Here is a 20,642-nt window from a genome sequence, read left to right on the forward strand (position 1 = left end):
TCTCATAATGTAAATAATAATGTGTGAATAACTCAATTTTGACAAAAATGTCAGATAGAACCTTATAATTACAAGACGACTAGGTGTTTTAAGTAGCAGTGCAATGAAAAAGGTTGCCTTAAAGGCAGAATAGGTGATCCTGTCCAGAATTTTTTTTGTCATGTTGGTTGGAAATCTCTTTACATCCTGATAGCAATCAAGAAGTATAGTGGTCAAATAATATTTTTATAATTATTTATCGTCTGTGAAAGGCGTAGGACCAAAAAACGTTCGCCCAATCAAAACGTTCTGGCCGAATGCTGTGACTGGTCATGTGTACATTTTCAGCCAACGTATTTTGCATACCACTGCGCACCCTGTTCACGCAGACATCATACGTCATCAGCGCGCTCACGTCCGCTGCGTCAATGTAGGGAGAATGGCGGACAATCAGCAAAAATTAAACTTTCCTGCGGAACAGACAACAAGTAAATCTACAAAAGGAACGTTTTTGAAAAAGCAGTGACGAAAAAACGTCTGGATCATGAAAGAGGAAAAACTGGAATTAACATCGGTTCAGCTTTTACACGATGGAGACAGCTCCGGCAGGCAAAGGGTCTGAAAGATGATACCATGTTTGGTACACAAAATACATTCATGTGTTTTGAGGAGGCGTGGCTTTGGACGGCGAATCACATAGAGGGTGAGATTATAATTTCAGTGCTAGCAGGTTAAAGTTAGCACCTTTCCAAATCAACCACCCCACCTTTAACTGGTTGTAGAAAGATTAGATGCTGTATTGCTGTACAGTAATTACAAACGATGAGGAAACAGCACCACACAATTGTGGCGTCCCCAGGATAAAAATTAAAGGGATAGTTCACGCAAAATGAAAATTCTGTTTAATTGTTCCAAAACTGTATACGTTTCTTTGTAAAAATAAATGGTAGTGAATGGTGCCCCAAACGTTTTTTTTTTTTGCTTTCCTACATCCTTCAAAATATCTTCTTTTGTCTTCAACAGAACAAAAAAAAAGATTCAATATTTTTTTCTTCTATGGTAGTCAATGATGGCCCAGAATTGTCAGTTTGTAAGCGATTCTGATCAGGTCCCTGGTTTTTGGTAGGTACCCTGATGTGCCTGGAGCATTGTCCTTACAGTAAAGCCACATGACAGATGCGGTCACACTTGAAAAAAAAACGTGAAATTCGTGTTTTTGTGTGGCTTTCCCTTTGAAAAAAAATCTTCCAAAAAGGGAGTTTATGGCTCAAATCAATTTATTACAAATGTGATGAAAAATGTAATACACTTTGTATGGTGCATTGATTTACATAAGACATTCTGTAGTTTATTAATAAAAGCAACTACACGTAAAAAAATAAAAAATGCAAATAAACAGTGTTCAGCAAAATCAGTTGGATTTGGATTTTCAGCTGTACGCAAACCTTTAAAGTGTTTTAAACAGTATAGAAATGAGAAAAACGAGATGAGATGTACAAGATGAAAACCTTTGAATATAGATACATCAGATAGATGCTGGCAATGAATTTACAGGCCTGATACTGATGACGATGCAAAGAAAACTGTACAATAACTGCAGAGATACATACGGAGAGCATGGTGCGCCTGCACAAAACTCACATTTGCACTGTCGACCTATTTGTTTCTGTATTTACTAGGCCTTATAAATGTCAACGTACCGCTCTTTACATAAACAAACACACAGCCGGTAAACATGTCTTAGTCTTGACCCGCCTTCATTACATATGACAGACATGCAGTATTCATAAAACAAGTCTTTCGTTTGCAGTTTACACACACATTGAACCAATCCGAACACCCAGCCAAAACTAAAGCAACTGCTAAAAACAAAATATATATAGTATACAATCATTTCTTAGTGCAGATATTTAGCTGAGATAATAGGATTGCACAGACTCTTCAATCTCATGTTGAACAGTACTACATAAAAAGTGCTGTTATGAAAGGTCACAATTACTGAGAAGAAGCAGTTTTTTTTACAATACTAACATATAGTGCAGATTGATTCTGAGAAATAATGTGTTGTTGATGGGACCCTGGTGGACAGAAAGATGTTTTCAACTGCATTTTGTGACGCAGTGTATCTTTTTGTGCCCTCCTTATCTGTATTACCGTGGTAGGCCTACCGGTGGCGTGTATTTACTGCGCTCAAACTAACGTCACGAAAACTGTTGCTGATATTTCAAATTCCCTAAATAACACTATTTAGTGCAACATAAATCTTTTTCACTGGTTAAACGTTGACCACTCTGATACTTGCAAAACATTCACAAAATCTAAAGCATAAAGGACTGAAATACAAACAAGACAGCGCTAGCTGATAACATCCAGTTGTGTTTTTTTGTTCCTTCGAGTGAAGCAGGGCAACAATCAAACCCAAAAATAGCTCTTTGTGATTGAAAATGAATAACAACAATCACTTTGTTGCATACAATCATAACAGCATACAGTATAATCTTGCAGGGTGAAGGGAACCCGTTATTTACCTGTAACACACAGCAACAACACTCCACAGCATCACAGGATAAATCACTCTCAACACACATCAACACACACCAGAATTATGTCAGTGATGGGAGAACGTTCAAACAAATTCTGTTCACTGACCTGTTAAATCGCCTAACAATTTTTACAATACACTCATAGCCCATTTAAACAATCTGCGAAAGGTTGATTAGATTTTAACATTACTTTAACTTGTGTACGAACGGTACTGGAATTCAGCAATATACTGTAGTGGCCATATGCTCAGAGGCACATTAGAGACAATGCAAAGAAATCATTTCTTACACAGTATTTTGTCTTGTGTTCCAGTACAAATATCCAAATATTCTTACTGTAAGATACATTTACTGCAGAAGCAAAATTACTTAAGATATTAAGTTTTAAATATATAGCGGCGTGAAAAAAACATTCCATCATATACTCCTTTTCGAACTGATTCTAAAATAAAAACATTCAGTTATTATAGTTTTGATTTAAGTTTTATTCATATTTTAAATTTGCTTTTATTTTTAGCTTAAAGTTTTAGCAATTTTGGTGTATGTTTTCGTCTGTAAAATAAGATTAATTAATTTTTATTTTAGTTTTATTTCAGTTTTTGTTTATTATAATAATTTTAGTGCTATAAACTAGGGATGTAACGATTCACTCAGCTCACGATGCGATGCGAGTCACGATTCTGATCTCACGATGCGATTTATTCACGATTTATTTTTACAAAATGAGTTGAAACAAATTAGAAATGAACAACTTCCCTTGCATTATTTCTTAAATGCTTCACGTTTCTTTGTATAATAAAATAATGTTTTATTTCAAATAACAAAACTAAACTGCAATTTTATAACAAATTAATAATAGAAAAAGTCTCTTTAATATAAACAAACTAATACTTTCTGAGATTTTCTTGGATTTTTTTGCATTTAAGAAATATCAGCATGTCCACGTTTAGGTTTGCAGTGAAAATAGCGGCCCCTGCTGTTCAAAAAATGTATTGCGATTCAGTTCAAGCCTCAACCGATTTGAATCGTCACTCGTTATAACCGATTTTCAAACGGCTCACGGTGAATCGTTACATCCCTACTATAAACTTATTTCATTGTTTATTTTTGAGGCTACATTTCATTTTTTAATTTAGTTTATGGTTTTCCAATAATGAACAGAAACGTTTCAAAATTTGAACTCTGGTAAACTAAAATAACTTGTTTTAATAAGAACTTGTTCATATTTTGTTTGCCAGTTTGTCCCAATATTCTGCAAAAAAACCCAATATTTTCATTTGTAATTTGGTAGAAATACCGTCTCTTGTTAACAAAATGAAACCAAAATTATGATTACTCTTAAACACACAACTATAAAAAAATGACTGAAAATCAACCTTTTTTCCCCCATGGATATACACACACAGTAGGCTATATACAGTATACAGTGTGTATATATATATATAATTGAATATTATTTAATATCTTAAGTCATTTAGCTTCTCAAGTAAATCTATCTTGATTAAACCATCCTATGTGCAAATTTGAGCTATGATTAATTATTTGAGGTTATATTGATCCCACAAATGTTTTAATACACAATGAATGACTTAAATTTGAATTGTTATTTCATTCTTTACACGCACTTTACTTAGCATTTACCAACACCAAACATAACAGGAAGGTTAAGAATGTGCATATGTTTGTTCTTAAAAACAAGACAAAACTAATAAGTAAGAAATTCATTTTTTTGCAGTGTGCTAATCTTTCACAACATTCCCCACTTAAAATAATGGTTAAAGGGCTTGTTTTTGCAAAGTGCTGTGCCCTTGACAAATTCAGTCAAATTTCACAAGGTAAGCATTTAAGGGCGGTGTTTTCTTCATGCTGTGAATCAGTAGCAGCCAAGTGCACATAATGTCGGAGTTGGTACTTTAAGAAAATGCTACAAAGGTTTTTAAACAATTAAAACAGACATGGCACAGGAAAACTGTGACACAGCACCCACTCATTCATTCAGCCATGGTATACAGAACAACGGTCTAAGCAAGCCACGGGTTACAATTGTTGTAAATACAGTGTTGCCTACTTTTAGCTTGTGCCGCGACGGTGTCTTATAGAAAGCACGTGACGTATATTTGCACCACAAATCCTCTCACAATACTGTAACAAAGACGCTGTGAAGATGGCAGGCTTTAAAAAGATGTGCATTCGTTATAACAACGCTTAAACTCCTTATCGGCCTCCCTCAGACCCGCGGGCACCTCGCTTTACACTTGCATTGGCATTAGTAGAAGAGGGGCTGGTAAACTCCTTGGAAGAAGATTTGGTCTTTCCCCCTGGAGAAGTTGCCACAGAGGGAATTCTGAGGGTTCCTCCAGGTTCAACAATAGTGTTGATCACTAAAACATGATAAAATAGTTATTATAACCCCAGAATATGGCCCACAAACAGTAATATCAAAATATCTCACCCTCAAGTTGTCGCTGGACTCTTCTCAGTTCCTGGAGAATAGAGGAGATTTCCTGCATACAAGGATGTAAAAATATAATACAGAACCAACAAACGTGTCTTCAGTAAATGTTTGGTTGCTTAAAATTGCCTGTTGTATACCTTGTTGGATGTCTTAAGGATGGGAACCTCATTTTCAGCATTGATTTTTGCCTCTATTTCTTCCCACACATCTGTCTTGTTATGAAACATAACTCTAAAACAGACGAAGAAATACTGTGGGTTCAGTTCTTTGACATAATAGTCACATTTAATCATTTTTTCACACGCTTCAAGGCAGTTGAAAAAAAGCTGATTGTAACCTTTATCCCTCTATCCTTTTACTTAAAGAGATAGTTCACCCAAAAATGAAATTTGTTTCATCATTTTTTCACCCTCACGTCATTCTAAACCAACTTTCTTTCTTCTGCAGAACACAGAAGATATTTAAAAAATCGTTGGTAAACAAACAACACTGATCCCCATTGTCATTTCTCAAAATATCTTCTTTTGTGTTCCACAGAAGAAAGAGTCATTCACAGGTTTTGAATGACATGACTGTAAATGATGACAGAATTTTTATTTTTGGGTGAACTATCCCTTTAATAGCAGAGTGAGCACAAGGTCAATGTACTGTAAAGCGCCTACTTCATTTTCTCTGCGAGTTGCTCCGTGTTCTCTCTGATAGCCTGTGAGAGCTGCGACACGGGGTTCAACATTAGATTGTCCAGAATGACCTGCGATTTAAAAAAAAAACATCGATTAAAATGAAAAATCATGCAACCGTAGGTTATCTGCACAGGATGAGAGGTTACACTGCAAATACTCATTTTAATCAGTATTTTTGTCTCGTTTTCAAGTAAATACTTTTACAAAGAACTGTTTTTGGTAAAGAAAACTTTTCCTAAGGTGTTTTGATATTTTTACTTGAAGACAAGACAAACCATGAAAATATATATATTTTTTGCAGTTTACGTACTGTAAGCTATACCGTAAGTGATTCAGTTTATTTAGGGTCCTATGATTTCCGCTATGCAGATTGGAAAAGTCTGACAAATTGCAGAATCCAGGCTTAAAAACGAAATTTGGCAAATTTTATATACAGTATATGTTTTACAAGAAAGCCGAGCCGGCTTTACATTCAAATTGTGGTCAATAATTATTCAAACTGCGGTTTAAATATGTAATGTGCTTGTTCTGCATGTCTCTAAATAAAAGAGTGGAGCAGTTTCGCATACTCCAAATGTGACGCTCTTGGATTTTTTAGCTTCTGTGTCTCACATAAACTGCATCTCTCACGCTAAACGTTTACTTCACTGGCATTCCCCCCTTTCATTTGAGAAAAGCTGCTGTCAAACACGCACTGAAAAGGACTTGCAGCGAGCCGTCAAAATAAAAGTCTGGTTAGCTTGAACAAATTATGATACACCCATGTGAAAAAAAATGTATAATGTAGACCGTTTCAGCGGCAACAACATAAACGTTATGTGAGTTTAAATTTAATACAATTAATATACAATAAAAAACTATATCAATTAATAGTAATATATTTATACATTTAATATAAAATAAATATACATAACAGAAGTTAACGTTGAGCCAGGCTTGTACATCCGATGAAATCGTCTATACTATATTATTCACCTCAGTAAATGAAAGTTAATGCGTAGGTAAAATTATATAAAAAATTACTTTTTAAATGCAAGTAAACTTAAGAAAAAACTAAAGTAAAACAGAAAATGTACAGATAAGATTCTGTTTTATATTAACATAGTTGTGCATTCTGCCTTATCTTTTATGGATTTTGTCCATAAGGTTCAAACACTGTACTATCTGGGTATTTTATAACCCAGTATTTTTAAAGTATTTTTCATGTGGGCAAAATATATTACTAAAACATATTATATTACTAAAATATTTAAATATGAAATATTAGGCTATTAAAAAAGAATCCACGCAGAATAAAGAAAATTGAACAGAAAAAATGGAATTTGAAAAAATAAAACGGATTTCATAGGGCCCTATTTATTAGTGTGATAAGGAAAGGATTCAACCAAATTTGACCTCTTCACGGTTCCAGGGACGCCGTCTGGAACTGTCATGGTCGTTCATATTTGAATCCTGGTCTACTGGACTAGTTGAGCCTGGTGGAAGCTTTTGATAGTTCAGACTTGCCTCGGGTATGTGCTGTACCAGCTGCGGATTAATCAGGGATGGAAAAGCACCAAGTAAGAAAATGTGGACATGACAACGGCTAGGAGATTTGATGTTAGGAGACACAAACCTCTGAGCTCACAGATTACTGTGAATTTAGCTTCAGAGAGATTCAACTGTACGATCATGCAAATTCATTGTGAATAGAGAAGGGCTCTATGTTCACAGTCAGCATAGCAATTTTGACCCTTCCTTTGAGATGTAATTGGAAAATGCGTCTTCATAACCTGTGAACATACAGCCTTGAGTGTGAGTTTAAGAGTGCTTTTCCATGCATTTGGTAATTCCTTCATGCAAATAAATCATCGACAACAGGTTCCCGAGGTGGACATCTGACAGCTGTTAGTACATTGTCTCAAAGTGTTTTAAAGGGGTTATTCACTCAAAATGAAAAATCTGTCATCATTTATTCGCCTTCATGTTGTTTAAAACCTGTAATGAATTTCTTTTTTCTGTGGAACACAAAAGAAGATTTTTTTTAGAAATGTATCAGTGGTTTTGTGTCCATAGAAGTCAATGTATCAGTGGTTTTGTGTCCATAGAAGTCAATGTGGGCCAATGCAACATTCTTCAAAATATCTTCTTTGGTGTTCTGCGGACTCAAGTCACAAAGGTTTGGAACGACATGAGGGTACGTACATGACATAAGAATGTTCATTTTTGGGTGAACTATCCCTTCACGTTTGAACACCACTTGGTGATAATGAGTGATGAACTTAGCACCTGAGGTGACAGGAACCTCTGTAATGATGGATATGGTCTCTGCACAGAAGACATAAAATATAACAAATGTATGCAAGATGTATGCAAAAGGAAACTTGTTAACTTGAAACAAAATATTCATGAGGTTTAATATAGTATCACTCTATGCTCCTGGTCTATGGCACCTTCAGGACTTTTCCACAATTCACTTCATCACCTCATTATAAGGTTACAACGAGAATATAAGATTTGTTGGAATGGGTCAATGTATATGATGAGATATGTTCAAAAGAAACAAACAAAAATCTTTCAGGCCCACCTCCTCTCTGGTTGAGATATTGGATGCAGGGGTATTGGGCATGGAGCCTGGGGAGGTGGTAGTTCCCATGCCTGATGATGTCTGGGAGTCACCATCCCCTGCTACATCATGGATTTCACGTGCAAGGATGGCAAGATCTTTGGCCAGGTCTTGACTCAGCCTGGCATGAATAAGGATGAGGTCATCAATTTTATTCATAATTCTAAATCATTAGCAATGACAGCATCACAACAACAGTTAAATCAGATAACCTGGCAATCTCTGCACTATGATTAGTCCAGTTCTGGAAGTGTTCGTTCTGAGCTTCATCCTCTTCTGTTTCCAAAGAGACACTTTTTAGCCTCATTTGAATGCTCTTCTTTGGTGTCTGAGTCTGAGTTGCCGCCGAGGAGTGGGAGCGTTTGTGTTTAGAGTTGGAGTTAGTCTCAAACTCCTCCTCTGAGGTAGAGGAATAGTTTGAATCCTTTTGTCTGCGATGGGAACCTTGTGTTTAAATAACAATAAACATAAAAACAATAAAGATTGGAGTGAAATGAAACATGGGCAATTTCATATTTTAAACCATTAAGAAATCTTGTGACACTTACCAGCGGTGCTACTGTGTTTAACCTGGTTAGAACGGGTACGAGCAGAGGAGTGCTTTCCTGTTAATGAAGCTCCTTTCCCAGCAGTCTGTCTCACCTCACCCGATGCTCCTTTTTTCGCACTGCTTGCCTCAGCAGGACGGTTAGAATTTCCATGCTTGCTTGAAGTAGACTCGTTGTCACTCGGAACAGTGAAGGACCCAGTCCGCTTCCGAGGCATGGCAAGAATGTCGAGCCTCGAGAGTTTCTTTCCTTCGTTAGGAGTCTTGGTGTGGTCGGAGCTCTGGGATGCACGGTCTGTCTCTGCCCCCTCATTGTCAGACGCGTCACCCAGCCGGGCTCGACGGAGCATGGAGGCACGAGTTGGTCTCGGGGCTGAAAGGCTATTGGATCGGGTCAACACCTGATGGTTGCCTTTCGCCACTTTATTGGGGTCCTCCTTTTGCAAGGGTGTCGTGAGTTTCTTGCGACCATTGGGCCTTGAACTTGACTCATGATCAGAATGCTGTTGACCATGCTGATTCTCCGAAAGATCTAAGGAACCACGGTTACCAGCACTGCGACGAAGTTGAAGGCGACGAGCTTGTTCAGCTTTGCTGGTTTCAGCTTTGTCTGCAGAGGAATGAGTTTTGCGTTTTTCTGACAGTCGCTCGCGGGCCGTGGGTTGTCTGCCTTTGTCATGTGCACTGGTAGACGCTTTATCCTTGCGTTTTTCATTTGAAGCGGCGCGCTTCTTAGGTGCACTGACAGGGGCATTTTTACTGCTGACCATGCTTACAGTACTGGCAGTGTCAACATCTGATTCACCAGAGAGAGAGTCGTCTTGTGCAGGAGTGCTTCCCTTTCTGGATCGTCGAGGTAAATTCTCTTCCGGTGATCTTTCTGCTTCCTTAAAAAAGAGTGACGTATCTCGGACAGGTTCTCCTGAATCCAGGCTTCTCAAAGCGGGGTGACTGGAAATATGTGGCAGCTTCTTGACTTGGATGATGTCACTTGGCCTATCTTTGGTAAAACTCTCCTGTCGAACAAAGGAGGTAGAGGTCTCTTTGGTGGGCACAGTATCTCTGTCATGGGTCTGAAGATTTGGGGCTGACGAGTTGGGCTTCACCGGTCGCTTAGGCTCATGGCCACTCAGATGTCGTATCAAAACAGTGGTCGGAGGCATTTTGGGAGAAGTGTCTCTTTCGGACTGTGAAAGAACAGGACTTCTAGATGCCTCCGACCTGTATGAACCATCTTCAGAGCCAATATAAAATGATGTGGGTTTGGGAGTGGGAGTGGGCGCAGGCATTTCTAAGGTTTTGGAATGATTTGCACCTTCAGATGGCGAGTGTGCTACCGTTCCTTTCTTTCCTTGACTTCTTCCACTCCTATCGAGGATAGAGCTGTCATCTGAACGGCTGGTGTCACTCAGACTATCCGGCTCTAAATCATCTTGAACACATAGCCTGTGAGTGCAGTCCTGCTGCTGTGGTGCTCTGGTACCCCTCTCTGGTGGCTCATGGTCCATGTGCGTCTCATGACGGATCAAGATACTAGGGGTTGTGTTCTCAAGCTTTTCTCCAGGTGGAACCTGGGGAAGTAGTCTCCTTGTCCTGGAACCTTGACTGCCCTCAGATTCAGAGATGTCCATGCTTTGACTTACCATTAATGTCACTCGGACATCTTTAAAATCAAAACAGTGAAAATGATTACTAGTATTTATAAAATGTTTTCATGCTTAGAGCAAAATAACATTTCACTAAATGTACCTCTGTCTGTAAGTACGCCTTGGGATGGAGTGACCACGGATCCTTGTGAGTCACTGTAAGTGTCCGCCAGGCTGGCCCAGCGTGAGACCCATTTAGGTCCTCCTGCATCAGGATGTGCCTAAATTACAAAGAGTAACAGCTAATTATAATTGTAACATGTAAGAGGTAACAAATTCATTGTTTACTATGCATAATATTTCCATTTTAAAAGAGGGTATTACTTTCTAGGCAGTCTGTTATTGCAATACCTGCTGTGAGCTGACTTGGTCCTCCCCATGGCCATGTGATGATGTCGACATTACATCAGCTGTCACACCATGGCTATGACCAAAGAATGCCTGCTCATCTTTCCCATCATCAATCACAGGTCTATAAACTCCAATGGCCTGACCGCTGTATTCTGGCGCATCTAACACTCCAAACACCTTTAAACCAGATAAAACCAGATATCGTTTTCTTTGCTCTGTGCATTCAGTTGGTTCAGTCAGGTGCAATAAACTTGCCACGTAACCACAGTATTTACAAGAGAAAGTGTTTAAACTGTTGTTAAAAGTGTAAAAAGTGTTGTCAAATCGATTACTCGTGATTATTATAACATTTTTTCTTAAATGTATACATGTATGTTTGTGTATTTATATATACATGTAAATATACACGTCACACATATATTATATAAATACAAACATTTATTTTGAAATCGATTAATCGATTTGACAGCACTAGTTTAAACATAACACAATAACTGCTAGATCAAATGAACTCCCCTTTAAAACCTCATTTCAATTGTTTTAATAAAAGGCTGTCACCTGGTCAATCATGCTTCTTGCTTCCTCCACTTCCTTATCTTGTGACTCCGTCTCAATCGTGTAGGTACCAGCATCACTTAGACTATCCTCCTCCTCATTTCGTAACACTCTTGAGCCCTTAGTGTCCACACCGCTGATTCCGTGCTGAAAAAACTGGGGCACCAATGACCCGGCCGAGCAGATTGGGGAGGCATTAGAAATTGCACCCCTTTCAGGCACAGAGACCGGAGGAGACGATGGAAGAAGAGACTGGGATAATGCCTGCAGCTGAGACGGTGAAGATGGGTAGGATACAGATGAGGGTCCAGATGGCTCTACTGGGGAGGGTAAATGAGCGTGGGATGGGGACAACATTACAGGTGGTGCAGACATGGGAGGTGGGGATGTTTTTCCTGTATCCTTTAGGAACACTGCAGCAAATTCTTGAGCTATTTTGGACTTCTTGCCCACACTTCCGAAAGGCTTGATGGTGATGGTTGGTGTAGAGCGAGATGAGGTCCCCGAAAGAGACGTGCTGCTTCCACTGTCTCCTGTCTTATCTCTCTTCAGTGAGCTTGACCTCTGTGAACCTCCATGGCCGGAACCTTTTAGCGGAACAGTGATCTGCTGCGTCGGAGGAATGTGCCCGTGAACAGAAGCTGGCCTTTCACCATGAGCTTTGCGTCTTTCTAGTTTGGCCTTCAATGCAGAGTAGGAGTCAGCATGGGCAGAGTTGTGTGTGAAGGACTGCGACCGCTTCTTTCTAGGGTTATCGTCAAAGAACTCAATGATGAAGGCCTGTTGGGTGTGTGGCTCAGGGTGAACGGGCTTAACCTCTGCCTGGGATGGAGAGGAGGCTTCTTGGACGGGATGGGTCTCACTTTCTTCAAGATTTGTTTGAGGGTGTTTGGGCGGTGAGACTGACTGAGGGTAATAAGATCTCTGCGTTGGGATGGACTGCTGAGACAGCACTGATTCAGACGGTTCAGATGTCTTTAACCGCTCCGATTGCTGTGACTGTACTGATGATTGGGATTGCACCGAATTATGAGACTTGCTGCGTTTGTCTTTCATTACTGGTTCTTCTGAATCACTCTGGGTTCCATCTTCATGATGGTGACCTGTATGACAGATGTTGAAGTGTACAAACAAACATTTAAGCATAGTACTGTGGAACATACTTTGACACATTTTTACTTTAAATTCACTAGAACGCACAGAAGCATTGTTCTGCCTACCTTTGAGTGTCCTGATGTGCATCGCCAAGTCACTTTTGGTGCTGTACGCATCCTCACAAGGTGTCCGCCTGCACATCATGCTGACATCACTTTGCACGAGCCAATCCGCTACTTTGCTCTCAGCTGACAGAACCTCTGTAGGTGTGGCTCCCAGAGGTTTACTGGAGGGCTGCTGCTTGCTCCGTTGCCGGGACGAGAACTTGGTTACGTGATCCTTGATTTTAATCTTGCCTGGCATGCAGTCATCAAACTCGATAGTGAAAGAAGCATGACTCTGGACAACTGGAGGTGTGGATGTCAGAGGAACGTTGGTGTCTTTGGTTGGGATGTCGATCAGGTCTCCCGCCGGGGACTTGGGGTGCGCGGTGGACTCTTTTGTAGGGATTTCAAAATAGCTGTGCTCTCGGTTGTACAGGAAGGCTGACTTGGCCTGGTTGTCACGGATCTCCTGAACGGAACCGTTGAATTCATCCTCAGCCATCGGGCCCTCTTTAGTGACCTCTGTCAACAAACACCCACGCCAAACTGTAATCGTGGTATTGAGACAGATGCCCATATGAATAACATGTGGAAGTTGGTGTGAGGAGGGACAAGTGCTTACCTGAATGGTTGTCACCTGACCGACGTACTTCATTGTGTGTTCCCTTGTTTACAGAGTCCTCTTCTCCCCACCATGATGGCTGGCCATACAGTGGTGTGGGCCGGAGTGAAGGTGCCTCTAATGAGCCACATTTAAAAACAGAAATTATAAAAAAGGGTTTGTACTGTGTATTCAGCAAGCAATTCGGTAACACTTTACAATAAGGTGCTATTTGTTAACAATTAGCTAATGCAATTGCTAAAATGAAGTAACACTAATAAAGCATTTATTAATGTTGTTTCATGTTCATTTCAGCATTCACTAATACAATATTAAAATCAACCTTTGTCACTATTAATGTTAGTTAATGCACCATGAACTAACATGAATAGCTGTATTGACATGAACTAACATTAACAAAGATTAATAAACGCTGAAAACTAAATTGTTCATGTTTTCTATAATGTTAGCTAATGCAATAACTACTGTTAACAAATAGCACCTTATTGTAAAGTGTTACCAGCAATTCTAAAGTTCTTCACTTTTGTAATCTGTTTGGACATCTCATCTACTATAAAACAACAGATGCAATAAGATACATATAGTAGACAAGCGGATCCAAAACTCTGAGAATACATTTAAAATGTGAAAACCAAAATATAATTTTGAAAGAAATGAGGTGAAATTCTTGCCTGTTTTTAGGTTGCTAATTAAACAAGGAACGTAAGTTGCTGTTTAAGCAAACAAATGGACAATTCCATGCAAATGTCAACCTTAAGATGAAAAAAATCTAGATTTTCATTATACTGACAGTTCAGAATTCAATATTTGGTGGTTTAAATACCCATGTGAAGTCTCTCTTAAAGTTTTTAAAGCCTTTTTTGTGTGTGTTTTTAAAGCAGAGTTTTTTTAAAGTCAGGTAAGTGAATGGTCACTTTAATATGCAGTATTGGTCATGAATACATTCTCTGAGAATTCAGATTTCACTGAAAATGTCACATCCATAACGCTGGAAATGCTCTTCGAGACATTCTTCTCATATTGGGTCAATATATCAGTAATTCGTCAATAATGATAAAAATCTATTTTGTAGATTGACTTTATACACAAACGGTTATGTTGATATTATGACTAATAATTAGTTGCTTTTTATAAAATCGTTTAAACGCACGTTTTTACAAGCGGTTTTAGAATTTAAAAAAATGTATATGTTTTATAGAATTTGAGATATTCAGTATTGGGCTAAAAGGCTGAAAGATCAATGGGTCATATGGTGCGCGGTAAAAGCCCATCACAGGTTGTGAGTGCTGTGCTTGCAGCCATGATTAAAGCATGATGATTATGTTTAGCCTCTGTCAGCTGACCATGATCTGGGAGGGGTCCACAAAGACATCAGGTCACAGTGTCACAGATAAACTGCGCTTTTAAATGTATTTCATGTCATATCACAGAGCATTTACAAGTGGCGCTCATTTACTACCTCTATTCATCACTCACCAGTGACACTTTTGCGTTCAGAACGCTCTAACTTTGACTTCTCTTCTTGCACATGCTGTTGTTTCCCCTCTGTGGCTTTTAGACCCATCTGCAGCTGAATGGTGTATTTCTCATGCTAAAACCACAGGACGCCAAAACAAGGAAATAGATGTTAATCATTTATTATTTTAGATGCACCGATATATCGGTCAATAATCAGTATCCACCAATAAAAGCAATTTTTCAAACTATCAGCCATAGTTTAAAAACAGACGATGATCAGGGCCGATATATCGGGGTCAATCAAAAGAGGACAGGAAAATGCAATGAATTTGTGATCTGTATATATAGAAAATATTCAGAAACATCACCAGTTTGAAGTTCAATATTAATAGTCATTATATACATTTATTACATTCAGAATGTAAAGAAATATTCATTTAAACTTCAGAATCGGTCTCGGCAGATATCTCAAAAATCGGCTATCGGTTTTGGTGGAGAAATTTAGTATCGGTGCATCTCTAGGGCTGCATAACGATTAATCGCGACTAATCGTTTGCAGAATAAAAGTTTTTGTTTACATAATATATGTTGGTGTACTGTGTGTGATAATTATGTATTTATAAATACACACACATGGATGCATGATTTTAAGAAAAAATATATTTAATATTTATATATAATATAAATTATATATATAAATATAAAACATATAAAAAGTTACATATTTCTTAATTATATACAGTACATGCATGTACATGTATTTATAAATACACAATTATCATACGCAGTACACCAACATATATTATGTAAACAAAAACGTTTATTCTGCAAACGATTAGTCGCGATTAATCGTTATGCAGCCCTATTATTTATTACTCTTGCTTACATACAGTATATTGTACATTTTATGTATTTGTCAGGATCCTGTCCTTCCTATTCCGAGTTTTCATGTCTTGTGGACAGGGTCGTGACAGTACCATGTCTTGTGTATGTGTTTCGTCTTCTGTGGAGACACGTGGCGGTTTGTTTTGACATTTCGCCGCGTGCCCTCCTGTCTTTCATTTAGCTCCGCCCCCTTGTTCTCGTTAGCCTCCCGTTAGTGTTTCATCTCCCTCACCTGTCCCATCATCTTCCCGCTAGTCTCCTTTAATGTTAAGTCTTGTCACCTGTCCTTCACCGTCCCTTTATAATTATCCCTCATCAGTGGTTCCCTTTATATAGTCCTGTTCTTTCCCCAGTCTTGGCCGATTCATTTGACATTGTTTACTCCTCTGTGCTCTCCCATTCGTCTTCTTGTGGATATTGTGTTCCTGTGGACTTTCCCTTTTCGTGTTGGACTTATTATTTTGGATTATTCATCGTGCTTGTTTTATTCCCCTTGTGGGAGGTTATTAGTTTGAAGCCTTATATTATTTATCGTGTTTTTCCCCCATCGAGGGTGTTTGTGTTCGTGTTTTGTAATAAAGTCTTTTGGTTTTCCCTTCTACTGCCTGCACTTGGGTTCAGTCTCCACCGCACCTGACAGTATTAGATCTACAATAACAGTGCATCCAAGGTAAAAAAATGTGGCGAAGGATCTATTGAACTAGAAAAAGTGAGTATTTGTTCTCTGGACAACATTTCAGATAAAATATACAGGGACACAAGTTTGCCATTGATCACTCTCAATAACCTTTTCAACAAAAAAGTCATTTCAAATCATTTATCTTCAAGGCACACTGAATAACTAGTCACACTTATTAACAAACATTTAATTGTTTGAACATAACCACACAAACAACGACATGCAAACATACCTTAAGTGCCTCTTCAGGGACTTTATGTTGACTTTTCTCAAGAACATACACATGGGAATGTGCTCCAAGTTAAGCCCAATACACCACTTTGCAAATGTATATAACTATACACTGTAAAACAAAACGTAATTTTGCAGAATTTTTCTATTCTTTTTTTTTTTTTTACATATTTTCCACATGTAAAACAGCATTGTACTGTTTTTTCACAGATGTTTCATGTATTTTTTAAATAAAAAAGACTGCAAATTTACAAGAAAAACATTGAAGATCATTTATTAAATATCCTTATATCCTGTAATTTTACAGGAAAAAATATTTTATGGTATATTTCTGTCGCTCCAGCTGACATTAAATTTTAATGTCATGGATTTTTTTTACAGTGTACTTTTACCACCATTATATCTTATTATAGCCAAAAAGTGCCCAGTTAGACAATAATAGTCTTTTACAGTATGTAACATTTGATGGGGTTTGATATGAAATACAATTTACAAGAATGAACCAATGCCAACAAAGCATAACCATAAATCATGGCAGAAATACGGTTTGACATTTTAGACATCTCTGTACTATGCAGCTCTGAACTGAACTCAAAATATTGAAAAGCGTTTGAGATTATAACTGTATACTATGTAATGTTTGTTATCTGCACACTATTTTAGTCACACATTACCAACGAGCAAAAGGATATCATATCCAAACCGAACAACGTCTGACAGCTTGAGAGTGATATATGTTTGATCCGGAATTCTCAGGTCATTCACAAAGGTCTGAAAGGGGGAAAAATGCACAAACAATACTGTAAGCATTTTATAGACAACCTGAAATACTACAGATGCAAGATTCAATGTCAGTTTGAATTGAATAAAATTGCATATGACAAAAGCGTGTTTTTTTTGTAGATTTTGTTGCTACAGAAATCTTGCAACGTTAAAGGGCCAGTTCACCCAAAAACGCACATGTGGTCATCATTGACTCACCCTCAAGTTGTTCCAAACATGTATAAAAGTCTTAGTTCTGTCAAACACAAAAGAAGATCGTTTAAAGAATGTTGGGAACCAAAATGTTCTGGGGCACCGTTTACTATAGTAGTGTTATTTCCTACAATGGTAGTCAATAGTGACCCAGAACTGTTTGGTTACAAACATCCTTTGAAATATCTTGCTTTGTGTATAGCAAAACAGTGAAGTTTCTACATGTTTGGAACAACTTGAGTCAATGATGACCAAATGTGCATTTTTGGGTGAACTTTCCCCTTTAAGACGAATCAATGTATCTACTGTACATTTAGACAAAGTGGCTGTGCATTAAAAACAGCATTTGACTGTGATGTCACATCAGTAACTCATTATCAAAGAGCTATATAAACTGAACTGGGTGTTTCAGATAATACACACATTTCAAATGTCCAATGCTTTGGGTTCCCAGGACCAGGATTAAAAAACACTTTTTCAAAGGACTAAAAGCTATGCTTCAGTATGCTTCAAGCGAAAGATCTCTCTTCGGCCCCCATCCTACGTCTCTTTACAGGGTTAATTGATCTCTTCTGTACTGCAGTGAAAACATCAGCACTATCTTTAGGCTGACTCCTGCAATGGCATCCGAATGAAACGGTGTATTCTCAAAGTTGAGAGAATCAAGGCTTTTTTCACAGAAAATGTAACCGTGGTCTCAAAGCTCACACATTTTTGTGACTATATTCCGATTTCTCTACACTGACAAAATTGCGATATTTGAATTTAAGGCTTACCCCGTTTAAACTTCCCAGATCCTTGACCAGGTGCTCATCTGTGGCAGGATTGTAGTTGATAACAGCGTGCTGTTTATCCACACTACGAGACTGAAGGAAGAAAATGTGACATGAAGTTTTTGTATCGAGCACGTGATTTAAAAACCTAGACATGCTTCTTTGCAGGCAGTCATGCAAAATGCCGTAACTATGGCAACAGCTGCTGATGCCCTCACAAAGGTGTTGAGGGATGTTTTTCACATTCAAGGAAAATTTTTACCTGGAGCATGAGCTCGCAGTCCTCCCGGCCAACAAAAATCATCTCCCGCGGCAGACGGTGACGGGTACCAGAGCTGCTCACCAGGAACCATGACGTCACACTCATCTTTGTTTCGCTGAAAAAACACGTTGCATCCTGTGACATAGATGAAAAAGACTTTCAAATGAAAAGGGAACACTGGCTGTGTAAACTCAACTGCTTGAAGTCCTTAATGCAGTAATATTGACCACACAGGACAAATTATTTAATTCTTGTGCAGGGCTGCAACAAACATACAATCGACAAACAGTTATGCGTTCTTTTTATGTGAAACTCAGTTTGTGGATATGTTTACAAAATGGATGCTTAAACCAGTGCATCTTTGCTGACAGTTTTAAACTCATTAATAGACATGAAGTCTAGACATATAGAAACACTGGGATTTTTAGTTACAACTTCTGATTTTAAAATGTTTTACTAAATGCTGAAATTAACATGAACTAAGATTAATAAAGAAGTAGAAGTATTATTAATTCTTAGTTCATGTTAACTAATGCATTAGCTCAATAGTTCTCCAACTGGGGGCCGTGGCCCCCTGGGGGGGGCTCAAGATGGATCCAGGGGGGCACAGATTTTGTGGTGCCATCAAACCAACCAAAAGAACTGACGTTTTAGCATTGTATAACTGAATATGTTATTGGTTTAATTAACATTTTAAGTTTAAGATTATAAGTCTCTATTTGGGGGGCTTCAAAGCGATGCACCCTACACAAAGGTGGCCTTGCAACGAAAAAGCTTGAGAACCAGTGTATATAATGTTAACAAGTACAGCATTATTTCAATGTGCATATTCATATACATTTGTCGCACTATGTATTTCATAGTGTGTGGGGATTTTGAAATAAGGGGGTAGTTCTGTTTTCTGGATGTGATGCAGCAGGTCATATACAATATAATTTATATGAGCTTTGCTGTTAAGAGGCTTACAGACATTGAAAGCATATTTGTTTTTGGAAATACTGTATGTGGTATCGCAATATGGCCACAACGTCTACATACTGTAAAACACTTTCGAAACCGGTTTGCATGGCCCCTATTAAAACCAAATGCTCTTCTTAGCCTAATAATTTGAACGAATAGGCCTACGTTCTCAAAAATATGAAAATGCCGATCATATACATATTACTTGAGCTCCTGTCAATAAGGGAAACGCGTAATTGAGAAGACGACGTAAAAATGAATCACTGACGCCATTCTCGCGCAATCCGTTATTTCACTGTTCTATGGCAACAACACCGAACGCAGGTGGGATGTGTATGTTATGCGTAACATTCCTAAAAATACCCTTGCATTAAGTCGGGCCTATACAGCTGGTCCATACCTCCATGATCATCACCATTAGCGACACAGATCTGAGCAGAAATGATTTGGTGAGGCAGCGCGAGCTGCTGTCGCGCAGATACATATTTGACATATCATATATACAGTACATCACACATTAATGTGACATCAGCCTACACGATGAAAACCAAATAGGCTGAAAAAAAGAAACGTTCACATATTGATCAGAGAGGCTGAGACATCACATCAATGATTCGTCTCATTCATTATCACAGTATTATACGTGCGCGGATCAATATCATACAGCTTATTGCTACATTGCTTTATATCACAACCATTTTCTGCTACATTTTACAGTCTTAAATAGACGAAATGCTGCAATCTGGCCTCGCACTGTCTCTAGCTACACCCCAGCTGCCTGATGATGCTAAACATCCTCCGACTTACCCACCTACAACACTCCAGATGCGCTGGTCTGCCGTAGAGAAACAAATGGTGGCACCATCGGCGTCTTCCTCTTGCTTTTCAGCATATGCTGGTATTCTGTTAAATATCCAGTTAAATGCCCTTGGTTGTCATGAGTGTCGTGGTTTCACGTAGACAACACCCTCTTCGGCATCTGCGTCCAGCGCCACCAGTAGACATGTGTACGTACAGCAGGTTACTGCATCACAACCGAGCAAGCAGCGTCTGCCAACGTTCTGCCTCGTTTTGTTCAATCCAGAGATTATACCCTTATTTTATTGTTATGCTTCTTTATGTTTAATTTGGAAAGAGGTACATAGTTGCATTAATGACATGCATAACATACAGGTTTAAAAAAGCTATTTTACATTAAAAGTATATAATACATACACAAATTACACGTATGTTT

The 20,642-nt window shown here is 38.4% G+C and overlaps 1 protein-coding gene across 5 annotated transcripts; it reads right to left on the bottom strand.

Moving 5' to 3' along the window:
* Nucleotides 1-1,246: 1,246 nt before the first annotated feature.
* cep170bb (centrosomal protein 170Bb) lies at nt 1,247-20,464 on the bottom strand. Of its 5 annotated transcripts, none has more exons than XM_057353224.1 (20): nt 20,220-20,464; nt 18,449-18,563; nt 18,190-18,279; nt 17,129-17,209; nt 16,440-16,496; nt 14,662-14,776; nt 13,186-13,302; nt 12,585-13,085; nt 11,368-12,467; nt 10,810-10,986; nt 10,562-10,679; nt 8,814-10,475; nt 8,478-8,709; nt 8,227-8,386; nt 7,929-7,967; nt 7,056-7,187; nt 5,640-5,728; nt 5,115-5,208; nt 4,975-5,026; nt 1,247-4,903 (listed from the first exon to the last, which is right to left on the bottom strand). In XM_057353224.1, exons 2-20 carry the CDS (start codon nt 18,551-18,553, stop codon nt 4,737-4,739), a joined length of 5,088 nt encoding a protein of 1,695 aa, XP_057209207.1. In that variant the 5' UTR covers nt 18,554-18,563; nt 20,220-20,464; the 3' UTR covers nt 1,247-4,736. The 5 variants fall into 5 exon arrangements, with proteins under 5 accessions (XP_057209207.1, XP_057209205.1, XP_057209208.1 ...); XM_057353222.1 differs by having other exon boundaries at nt 18,449-18,583; XM_057353225.1 differs by lacking the exon at nt 7,929-7,967 and having other exon boundaries at nt 18,449-18,583; nt 20,220-20,463.
* Nucleotides 20,465-20,642: the final 178 nt, after the last annotated feature.

This window comes from Triplophysa rosa, linkage group LG15 (genome assembly GCF_024868665.1).
Source record: "Triplophysa rosa linkage group LG15, Trosa_1v2, whole genome shotgun sequence".
In the NCBI taxonomy this organism is placed as follows: domain Eukaryota; kingdom Metazoa; phylum Chordata; class Actinopteri; order Cypriniformes; family Nemacheilidae; genus Triplophysa; species Triplophysa rosa.

What these genes read in the sequence shown, in the direction of transcription:
- cep170bb (XM_057353224.1), bottom strand. Translation starts at nt 18,553, where the DNA reads ATGAGTGTGACGTCATGGTTCCTGGTGAGCAGCTCTGGTACCCGTCAC. An exon ending in ATCTGGGAAGTTTAAACGGG is followed by an intron (nt 17,210 to 18,189) that starts GTAAGCCTTAAA and finishes TCCCCCTTTCAG; the next exon opens with ACCTTTGTGAATGACCTGAG. An exon ending in TTGTTCGGTTTGGATATGAT is followed by an intron (nt 16,497 to 17,128) that starts ATCCTTTTGCTC and finishes CTTGGAGCACAT; the next exon opens with TCCCATGTGTATGTTCTTGA.